The sequence below is a fragment of the Brachyistius frenatus genome, unplaced genomic scaffold (genome assembly GCF_029030835.1).
Source record: "Brachyistius frenatus isolate BFR_SWC_R1_liver_20210118 unplaced genomic scaffold, ASM2903083v1 Contig_179, whole genome shotgun sequence".
Taxonomy (NCBI): Eukaryota; Metazoa; Chordata; class Actinopteri; family Embiotocidae; genus Brachyistius; species Brachyistius frenatus.
Genome location: NW_027210778.1, coordinates 4,523 through 14,952, shown reverse-complemented (window position 1 = coordinate 14,952; position 10,430 = coordinate 4,523). Strand labels below are relative to the sequence as shown.

General features: G+C 41.1%; 2 protein-coding genes and 1 long non-coding RNA gene across 4 annotated transcripts; 1 reads left to right on the top strand and 2 right to left on the bottom strand.

The window, feature by feature from the left end:
* Positions 1–480: 480 nt before the first annotated feature.
* Positions 481–4,459, bottom strand: atp5f1c (ATP synthase F1 subunit gamma). 2 transcript variants are annotated; one of them, XM_069717765.1, is made up of 9 exons: positions 4,385–4,459; positions 3,986–4,020; positions 3,513–3,644; positions 3,187–3,394; positions 2,562–2,705; positions 2,390–2,454; positions 2,112–2,267; positions 1,217–1,313; positions 481–687 (listed from the first exon to the last, which is right to left on the bottom strand). In XM_069717765.1, the coding sequence occupies exons 1-9, from the start codon at positions 4,420–4,422 to the stop codon at positions 684–686; spliced, it is 879 nt and encodes a 292-aa protein (XP_069573866.1). In that variant the 5' UTR covers positions 4,423–4,459; the 3' UTR covers positions 481–683. The 2 variants fall into 2 exon arrangements, with proteins under 2 accessions (XP_069573866.1, XP_069573867.1); XM_069717766.1 differs by lacking the exon at positions 481–687 and having other exon boundaries at positions 1,213–1,313.
* A 302-nt stretch (positions 4,460–4,761) lies between these two features.
* Positions 4,762–9,601, top strand: kin (Kin17 DNA and RNA binding protein). The gene is made up of 12 exons (XM_069717725.1): positions 4,762–4,984; positions 5,074–5,168; positions 5,590–5,633; positions 5,964–6,086; positions 6,675–6,859; positions 6,954–7,002; positions 7,101–7,152; positions 7,229–7,361; positions 7,830–7,955; positions 8,058–8,157; positions 8,534–8,634; positions 9,352–9,601. The coding sequence occupies exons 1-12, from the start codon at positions 4,871–4,873 to the stop codon at positions 9,409–9,411; spliced, it is 1,182 nt and encodes a 393-aa protein (XP_069573826.1). The 5' UTR covers positions 4,762–4,870; the 3' UTR covers positions 9,412–9,601.
* LOC138632284 (uncharacterized) lies at positions 9,076–10,229 on the bottom strand. Its single transcript, XR_011311800.1, has 2 exons — positions 10,035–10,229; positions 9,076–9,953 (listed from the first exon to the last, which is right to left on the bottom strand). It is a non-coding gene; the product is annotated as an uncharacterized lncRNA (long non-coding RNA).
* Positions 10,230–10,430: the final 201 nt, after the last annotated feature.

The following is a 10,430-nucleotide window of genomic DNA, read 5'->3' as shown; positions in this document are numbered from 1 at the left end:
CTGTTGAATTTTAAGCTGAGATACAAAATGAGTAAGTTGTGTATCAAATAGTTATTGTTCACACAAAAGAAGATTATTCAGCTGATCTGGGTGGAGCTCAGCTATGTGAAATCTTTCTAAACACCTTATCTGAACTAACTCCAGTGAGTTGACAGATGGATATAGCAGCTTCAGTTTCTTTCTCTCAGCAAGATAAAGCAGTTAAAATAGTCAATATATAATCATGTTTACTTAAACCAATTATTTTGTATTTTTTAGGTGACTTAAAGGCATTTTGTTTCTGACCCACTGTTGAACATCTGTCACGGTACAGCTGCTCCAAAATAAAGAACCCCTCATCTACTTCAGGTAATACTCTTGTCTATGCACAAGTACCTCACACAAGCCCCCCACTTCAAACTAATTGAACTATCCCTTTAATGGCTGCCTTTGAAAAACCAGCTAATGTTATGTTAATGAATTCCAAAGCCTCAACAGTCATCTCAGTCATCAAGCTTTTATTATTGAGAGGAACGGTTAGAGATACAGGAACAGATGAAAAGAGTGACAGGTCTGTGTAAGAGGTTTATTTTCTCCATATATTTTACAAATAGAAGCACGAATGTTCATTAGATTCTCGACAACCGACGTGTCCGAAGTACTTTGAAGGGCTATCGGCGAATGGAAACGATGGTCTCGCCTGTTTATCTGCGAAGAAAGAGACACAAAAAAGAAGGTCAGACGTCGACTAATAAAAAAAAACAAAAAACATCATCTAGACCTGGAGGGGGACTTTAACTACTCTGTAAAGCTAAGGGGACGTCTAGTCTATTAAACCCTTCCATTACAGTCTACTCTAGCATGTTACCTCCTCTGTTATGACAAGCCTCAGTTCCTGAGTTCAGCAGAAGGTGACGAGGAGCAGATTAGGTCAGAGAGGGAGAATTAGTCATGAAAGAATGTGACAGTGTTTGGAAATTCAAAAGGACACGCGTAGCTAAAGAGGGAGTCTTTAGGGAGGAGAGCAAAAAGAAGAGGTCTCGGAGGTCAGAGAAGTTAGCGGAGCGAAGGAGGATCATAATGAAAGAGGCTGAGTCACAGAAGGCAGTTCACAAATGAAAGGAGGAAGGTGGGAAAGTGGCTGAATTAAAAAAAGAAAAAAAAAAAGAAAGAAAGAGAGAAGATGAGGCTGAGGAGAGATAATACCGAGGACACGGGGGAAGGAAGAAAAACTTACAGAGCAGCAGCTCCAGAGATGATCTCAATGAGCTCCTTGGTGATGACCGCCTGTCTGGTGCGGTTGAAGGTGAGGGTCAGCTTGTCAATCATCTCGGCTGAAGGGAAGGCGGAGAAACGAGTCAATGTCAGATGACCTTCTTTGCAGAGACGGTGGAAAGTTTTAAAAAGCATGAATCGGCACAAACATTTTTAATATCAAGGAGTTATTTTCACGATTCGTGACTTTACACAATCAGAGTCTTAGCAGTTACTTTTCTGTCAGTCTAATATTTTCCAGAGATTTTGTTTGCTGCGATGTTTTAAAAATCAGGTTGTTGACAAACTATATTTAGAGCAGAGCAGCGTTTTTAAGCCGACCACAGCATTCGAGAGGCTCCTGCTTATTCTCCTTATTCTTAAGTGCTATAAATTGCTCAATCGGAGTGATTACGAACTGTAAATTTAGCGCAGCTTAAAAGTGCTGTTAGGCTTCCCGATTAAAATACATCGATCCACGAAGAATTATGCTACTCTTTCAATCTCTGAGTCGAAATCAGAAATCAAAGCAGTGAACAACAGAAAATTTCACAAAACATTTACGATTATGTTTTTGAATGTCTGCTAAATAATTAAATTACTTTTAGGCAGATTTAAGAGCAGCATTTGAATTATTATAAAAAAAAAAAAAAAAAAATTAAAATGTTGATTTTCAGTAAAATACATTAAATCTTAAAGAAAAGGAAAATTTGTTTTGTTTCCTGCAGCCAGATTCATTTTTGGCTCTTCGGAGGAAACGACCTCTGATTTTGATCAAATTTCTTTTTTTAAAACACATCCTCTCCACAAACATCCAGATCAGCTCCCTGATCCACCGGGATGTACGGCGTCGTTAACCAGGCGGTCCGGAGTCTTACAGGCGTTCTTGCTGGCGCTGTCCATGGCGGTCATCCTGGCGCTCTGCTCGCTGGTGGACGACTCCCTCATGGCCAAGTAGATGATGTTGACCAGAGCGAACTCCTGGTAGTTCCTCAGCACGTCGGCGTCGATGTCGTCGTAGACGCCCATGGTCTCTGTCGGTGGAGAGAGGGGAGTCACGTGATCAAACATCTCCGGCATCGACTCGTGTTAAACTACTGTAAAAAAACAACAACACCACAAAAAAAAAAAAACACACAAAAACAAGCGGTGCTACCGGAGTTAGAAACGATGTCCGAGGAGAACACGGGCTTCTGGGTCGTCTTGTACGAGATAACGGACCTGCACGAGGAGACAGAGGTCACAGTTATTTTTGCATTCTCGGTTTTTTTGGTTTTTTTTGTTTTTTTTTTTTTACACAGATCCAAATGAAGAAGACGGCATCGTACCTGAAAGTGTTGAAGATGATGGATCCTTGGTCGTACTCATATCCGGAGTTGAGCAGCTCGGTGGCCACGATGGAGGCGTCGCCGAAGCTCGGGGGCTTACGGCCGATATCCTTACAGTTCAGCATGATGTGTTTCCCATGAGTTCTGGTGAGCAACCGTGGAGATTATTAAAAAAAAAAAAAAGAAATCACAGCGAAATAATCAATTCTGATTCATATTTTACTTTATATTTGGATGGATTTTAGTTTGAGTCCAACAGTTTTTATGAGAAAGGAAATATTAGCCTAAATACGGTTTCATCTGGCAGAGAATTAACATGTAGAAGAAACGATATAAAAACTTTGAATATTACAGAAATTCTGGCCATTGACAGCTTTTATGCTTTAAAAAAAAAACAACAACAACGAAGCAATTACAGTAATCAAATCATTATAAAAAACTAGAGCTGATTACTATTATTTAAACAGCTTCATCCTCTTTATAATAAGGAGGCGAGAGACTAAAATGAAAGAAGTCATCACAAATATGATTTAAGAAGTGCTCAGCGAAGGTAAAACACACGAAGACCCGACTCGTGTCCTTCGTCCCGCTCCTCCTCCCTCGTCCCGCGCCTCCTCCCTCGTACCTGTGCAGCAGGGCTCTCAGCTTGTCTCCCACGTTGACCACCATCACCTCCTTCCCGACGCTGGTCAGGGCGCTGACCTCGGCCTTGATGGTCTTGGCCACGCTGGAGTGGATGGCGCCGCAGAGTCCGCGGTCGGAGCTCACGCCGACGAGCAGGTGCTTGGCGGCCTTGTCCTCCGGCGCCTTGATCTCCGCCTTCTCGTACAGGGCTGCGGAGCGAAAAGAGAAAAAGTGGAATCAATATGTAAAACACACCATCGAGAGAGAGAGAGAGAGAGAGAAAAAAACAACATTCATATTTGAAAGGCGACGGCACGGCGAGCGTACCCAGAGAACCGGTGCCGTAGACGCGCGCCGGCTTCAGCGCCCGCTCGGCGCGGGCGTACTTGGCGGCGGCCACCATCTTCATGGACTTCGTGATTTTCTGGATGTTCTTGATGGACTTCAGCCGAATGGTGACTGGAAGGAAAAAAAACAACAAACAAACAAACAAACAAACAAACGACGTCAGGTCTCTTCTGACGCGTTCGATCTCATTTTTTTTAAAACGTTGCTTTATATCTGTTTAATAAATTATTGTTATCAAACCCTTTTTTCTTAAACAGGTGCTCTTGAATTGTCTTATTGGACTTTGCACTAGTTGTTTTTTTACATGCACACAGAGGTGACTGTCCTTTCACTCCCTTTGTGACAGGTAATATTCAGACTGTGTGTCCGCCGTGTTGTTCATGTATAATATGACTCTTACGGGTTGTTTTGCACATGTCTTTTTGTCCCCCTGTCAGCTGATCAGTACTTACTGTCCTTCAGGGTCGCCATGCTCCTCACCTGCCCACTGGCAACACAAACAGTGAAGGGACATATAACAGCATTATTAACAGGCCACAACAACAACAACAACAACAACAAGCTCACAGCTGCTGGCGACGTTGACACATTTCTACTAAACTTTAAAAAAAAAAAAAAAAGGTCAGATTTTTGCTGTTTTGCTTCTTCATCAATGTCACAACGTTAGAAACGTCAGCTAGCATTAGCAGCTAGCTCGTCCCATTCACGGCCTGCTCCTCCCAGCGCGTCCTCTGCGTCCCTCACAACCTCTAAACTTACACACTAAATCATATGTGAAGTACAAACATTAAAAAGTCAACTTTAAAAACCTGCCGTGAACGTATTTTAAGTCTTTTTTTTTATATCGTTACCATTGTGGGTAGAACAACGCGCTGGTCCTGGCGAACATGGTTACCGCTATGAAGGTCAGACACGCAGCACTGCGCAGGCGCAAGCTTAAAGGCAAAATGGAAGAACGATGCCTTCAAGGACCGCCTGAAATTTGGGTACGCAAGAAACTACAACGTGCTTTCGTTCCCCCGATTGCAGTAAAAAAAATAAATCTTTAGAACAAAAATCTCAAACAACTATTTGTATAAAAGAACTGGGCCGAAGTAGAGTTTTTTGTTTGTTTGTTTCGGTTATTAAGTGAAACGTTTTGATAAAATCGTAAACGACGGTGTTTTTGACGTTTCCGAGCTCACGAAATGCGGCAGGAAGTTATCGCGAGATTCCAGCTTCGTCGGGAGGTTATGATGTGAACACCCGGAAACTGCCCGTAGCGGTTAGCTCGTGTTTTAGACGTTGTGTGAGCAAACAATTCAACAACAACAACAACAACAACAAAAAAATCAGAAATGGGGAAAGCAGATTTTCTTTCCCCGAAGGCGATAGCCAACCGAATAAAGTCCAAAGGGCTCCAGAAGTTACGATGGTATTGTCAGATGTGTCAGAAACAATGCCGAGACGAGGTTCGTCGTTTATTTCATCATATTTTTAAATATATTTGTTGTTGTTTTTAGTGTTTTCAACTCGTTTTTGTAACTTGTTTGTTTTACAGAACGGCTTCAAGTGTCACTGCATGTCGGAGTCCCACCAGAGACAGCTGCTGCTGGCTTCAGAGGATCCCAACAAGTTCATGGACTTCTTCTCAGAGTGAGTGAAGCTGCTATTTATCAATAATAATATTAATTAATCATAATAACAATTAATCGTAATGATGAACTTTATTTGTATCGCACCTTTCATGCAAGAAATGCAGCTCAAAGTGCTTCACAGCGAGATAATCACGTAAATACAGATGTGAAGGGACGTGACAAAAATATACAGAAAAGAAAATGAGATGCAAGAAAAAAAAAAAACAGATCAAATTAAATCTAAATTAAACACGAATAGATCAAATGTCAAGTAAGCGATGTGCATTTTAAAAGGCACGGTAGTTCAAAGTGCAAGAGAGCTTCGAGGTTTAAGTAGAGAGATATAAGTAAAGTAAAGTAAAGAGCTTATAACAGAAAAGACATTTTAAATTAAAAAAAAAAAGGATAAAAGAGTTCACGCTTGTTTCTTCTTCTCGCAGTGAGTTTAAGAGCGAATTCCTGGAGCTGCTCAGCAGACGATTCGGTGAGAGATTCCTTCACGTTTCCTCTTAACGGCATTTAGGTTTCAAAACACAAGTGTGTGTGGAAATGAATAAATACCCAGATTTATATGCTTTTTTTTCCCCCACTTATATTTGTGTTATGACACAACGTAAAACGTATTACTACAGTTTTAACATAAATTGTTGTCATTCCTGGAACCAGAATATTAAGACGTTTGGCTCGTCGTGAGTTTTCTTCTGAGTTTATATAGTTTGATTGCTTACAGGAGCTTTGCAGGAGAAATAACTGAATTTCTGTTTTTGTTTTTTCTGTGTCTGTTGTTGTTGTCGCTCTTTTTCTCGCGCTCCAGGGACCAAGCGAGTGCACAACAACATCGTGTACAACGAGTACATCAGCGACCGCGAGCACGTCCACATGAACTCCACTCAGTGGGAGACTCTCACCGACTTCACCAAGTGGCTCGGCAGAGAAGGTGAAGCTTTACGCGATAACTAGAAATGCACGTCTTGTTTTTTGTGATTACTGGTGTTTGTTTGTTTGTTTTTCCCCCTGTGATGATCCCAAGTTTCAGCTTCTTTTTTTTTGTGTGTGTGTGTTACTTGTTTTGCAGGTTAAGTTGTTGTAAAAATAAAAATGTATGAAGGTAAAACATTCCTTAAAATACAAGTTGACAAAAGTTATTTCAGGACAAAATGTGACAGGATAAGTTGCAGCTTTGGAAATCATTTCTCAATAGTTTTGCACAATTTTCTGAAATGCTAAAGACGAAACAACCAAATAGATTAATCGAGAAAATAATGAACAGATGAATCAATAATGAAAAGAAGAAGAAAAAAATCTTACGTTGCTGCCCGAGTATCCAAACAAGAATAGTGACCTTGACTATACGGAGCTGAATGTTGATGATAGTGTCTGAGGAGTAAAGCTCATACAAAAGGCGTTATTACCAAACTTAAAATATATTTTAAGGAAGAAATGTCAGACCAAACATTCGGTGCAATAACTTCCACGTAAAGAAAGTGTTTTAAATTCCCGCTGCTCTTTTTAATGTCACTTTTAGGCTTTTGCAAAGTGGACGAGACCCCTAAAGGCTGGTACATCCAGTACATCGACCGCGACCCGGAGACCATCCGCCGCCAGGAGGAGCAGGCGAGGAAGAAGAAGCAGGAGCTGGACGACGAGGAGCGGAGCGCCCGGTTCATCGAGGATCAGGTCCGAAGGGGCCGTGACGGCAAGGAGACGGACGTGAGTACCATCAAGCTTGAGCCAAAACAGACCAGAAGATACTTTATTTGTTTTTGCAATTAAGGTAAATGTTTTCCTGTCTTTTGTTATGTAGGAAACTCCAGTTTACACGGAGCTCAAACGTGAGAGTGAAGAAGAAAAAGGTGAGTGTTTTTTTTTGTTTTTTCTTCCATGATGAATAAATTTGCAAGAATTCTTTCCCTCCATTCACCCATTCATGTTTTTTTTTTCACTCTTCCAGTTGCTTTCAACCTTGGTGGTTGTTCTTCTGCAGCTGGACCGTCCAAAACAAGGTACCGAGGGTGCAGGTTGTATAATTATATAACTCAACCTTTCTGTATGTAACTGGTTGTTCGTGTCTCCCTTCAGCTCTGCGCTCGGTGCCAGCGCTCTCAAAGCAGCAGCGGCGTCGTCATCCTCGGTGAAGAGGAAGGATCCATCCTCCAGTTCGGAGTCCAGAAGGGAGAAGAAGAAGAAATCCGCTCTGGAGGAGATCATAGAGGTTCAATTCAGTTTTATTCCCGTAGCGATATACATAGTGAATACATCTTTCTCAACCGCTGAGGGAGAGCGGAGAGAGAAAAGAACAGCGTAGAGATACAAGGGACGATAAACGTTTGGTATGTTGGTGGGGCGAGTAGTCGCAGGCTAAAACTATGCAGGTCGAGAGCACCAAACTCCGGGAGCGAGGAGATAATAAACAAAACTACAAAAGAGACCATTTGTAAAGACAGAGATGCAGCGGTGGGAAATGGAGAAGGAAATGGAAGGAGATCAGTGAACCTACGCCTACAACAGTATAACTAAGGGGATGTCTCAAGGTCACCCGAGCCATTCCCAAAACACTTTGTCCAAACAGGAAAGTTTTAAGCCCAAACTTAAAAGTAGAGATTCCGTAAGTGTTTGCGTTTGTACTCGGAGAGAATTTATTGCCGCCGAGTGTTTCTGATCCGACGTCTCTTTGTTCAAGATGGAGGAGAAGAAGAAGAAGAAGCAGTCCACCAAAACAGATCACTGGCTGCAGCCCAACATTGTGGTCAAAGTCGTCACCAAGAGACTGGGGGAGAAGTACCACAAGAAGAAGGCTGTCGTCATGGTAACAAGGCCTTTTATGTTTGTGTTTAGGTGACTGTCAAACAAAAAAAAACAAAAACCTTTTGTTGCTCATAATAGCCGTGGATCCCCTTTTGTGTCGTAGGAGGTGCGAGACAAATACGGTGCGGTGGTGAAAATGATCGACTCCGGCGACAAACTGAAACTGGACCAGAATCACGTGGAGACGGTCATCCCTGCACCGGGTAAACCAGCACAACTCTTCATAACACATTTAAAAACTGGCTACAGATGGTTGACTATAGCGGTATCAAACTCATTGAGGTGCAACAAGAGTTCAGAGACGACATGTGTGATTGGATTGTTTCCCCAAAGAGCCGGTTTAGAGTGATTTAAGAGTTTAAAACAGAGACTACAAAGCTAAAATACGGTCAGACGAAAGCAGCAAACAAAGCCCGTGATTGGTTGATGCTGCTCGGACTGCCGACAAGAACCGAAATGCTTCCGGTTCCCAAAATCTGGTCCCGTTACTTATATATTCTGCATTCATGCGACAGATATCTATTTATAGAGTACAAACCGATCAAGGACTTTGTCGACATCTTGTTCAACCTCGTGCAGGTAAAAGGGTTTTGATCCTGAACGGTCTGCACAGAGACACAGAGGCGCTGCTGGAGGGGATTGATGAAAAGAATTTCAGCGCCACACTTACGCTTGAATCTGTGAGTATTTCTTTTTTTATGGTTTGTGCTGTTCATTTATCATCTAACGCAGGTTCCTATTGCGTGTTAAACAAAGAACAAACCGGATAGCTGTTGACTGTAAGGGTGTGACTAAAATATTATTTTCACTACAAAATAATCTGCTGATTACTTTTGAAACACTACATTAATTCCTTGCTATAATTTACTATATTTCTTTATTAAACAGAGCCCCAAATCTTCAGGCTTCTTAAACTGTTTGGCCAGCACTCCGTGATCCAAAGATGTTCCTTTTACAATGTCAATAATGTCAATAAAATCTGAAATGCCCAAAAATGTCATTGGTGTAGCATGTGGTCCAAAATTGCACAAAAATCTCAGTATATCAGTAAAATATCCGAAAAATGACATATTTTAGCATGTCGTCCAAAATGTCATGTACCCCCAAAATAAACAACAACGTTGACTGAAGATTTTTATTCCATTTTATTTACCTTGTCTCTTTAGTCGTGGCTTGATAATCCATCCAAACATTCTTTGTATATCAGGCAATGAACTAAAATACTTAATATGAATAAATCTTTCCTATTAGGTTCATTCTTTTCATTAACAATGACAGAACACTCATCTCACCAAATTCATTATGGCAAAAGGGCAGATTTTTGCTCGTTATAGATATTTTCTGTAGTGTTTTTTTCTGCTGGAGCAATCGTTGAAGTTTAATTTCTTCATCCTCAGGGTCAACAGAAGGGGAAGAGAGTGGATATCGCCTATGAGGATTTCTCTAAACTGGCCTGAACAAGCAAATCTTCCGTTTAAATTTTAGCCATTTGGCTGAGGAACTCTACTGTGTAAGAGTTAATTGACCGAGACTCACCTGTATATATACATTTCCCACAATGCACCTCCCTGAGGAAATCAATGTGTTTTCTTTTTATTTAGTATTCAAGTTCATCTTAACATTAAAGGTGTAAAATTTGTCCAAATATTTTTGACTCCTGGTGTTCTGTGGAAAATATTTGTTTCAGAAGAAATGTCCAATTTAGAAATGTAGGAGCACTAGTGACATCAGTGAAAAAAAAAAAAAAATGTGTATGTTGTCTTTCCCTTTTTCATGGTTGGAAGTTTCTTTACATCATTTCAGACCCAGAGGATTAATAGCAGTTCAGAGTAGTTGAATAATTGTGGCTGCTCAGAGATCCTGGAGGAAGCTGTTTAGATTGGGGACGATGTAGTCGGTGTAGTGGCCGTCGATGAAGCCCTTCCCACTGTTATGAACGAACCAGCAGTAGACGTTGGAGCCACGCCTCTTATCACGCCTGTAGTCCTTCTGCCAGCCCCTGACACGCAGAACAAGAATTTATGCCTTTAAAATAAGTATTATTTGTTTATAATCTGGTGCGATACGAGTTGAAATATACCTGGTGACAAGCAACTTGTTGCCTTTCACCTCCATGGTGGCCTCATTCTTAAGAGGGTCGGCTCCTTCGTGGACGTCGTACACGCTCACCTCAGGTTCTCTAGAAAACTGCCCTGTGAGATCACAATTTTAATGTCACAGAGACTAATTTAATTTGGGAAATCAAAGGGAGCACGTGGGAGCAGAATTAATGCAAAACCTAACGCAGGTATTCATATTTTATTGACCATAAGTTGCGTGTAAACGTATTTCAAAGGCTTTTTTTTTGCATGCAAAATTGAATTACTCCATCGAAGTGTCTAGTTTTTTTGTTGTTTTTTAAGTCATATAACAGTAAATATGAAAAAATTTCATACTATAGCATGTCGTCTAACATATGTTAAAAAAAAGTCACACT

Excerpts from the sequence above, each read along its gene's own strand:
- atp5f1c (XM_069717765.1), bottom strand. The coding sequence starts at position 4,422 with ATGTTCGCCAGGACCAGCGCGTTGTTCTACCCACAATG. Across the intron at positions 3,645-3,985 it reads CATGGCGACCCTGAAGGACA|TCACCATTCGGCTGAAGTCC; the intron begins GTAAGTACTGAT and ends TTTTCCTTCCAG. Across the intron at positions 2,706-3,186 it reads CTGAGAGCCCTGCTGCACAG|AACTCATGGGAAACACATCA; the intron begins GTACGAGGGAGG and ends GTTGCTCACCAG.
- kin (XM_069717725.1), top strand. The coding sequence starts at position 4,871 with ATGGGGAAAGCAGATTTTCTTTCCCCGAAGGCGATAGCCAACCGAATA. Across the intron at positions 5,634-5,963 it reads GCTGCTCAGCAGACGATTCG|GGACCAAGCGAGTGCACAAC; the intron begins GTGAGAGATTCC and ends CTCGCGCTCCAG. Across the intron at positions 7,956-8,057 it reads AGAAGAAGGCTGTCGTCATG|GAGGTGCGAGACAAATACGG; the intron begins GTAACAAGGCCT and ends TTTGTGTCGTAG.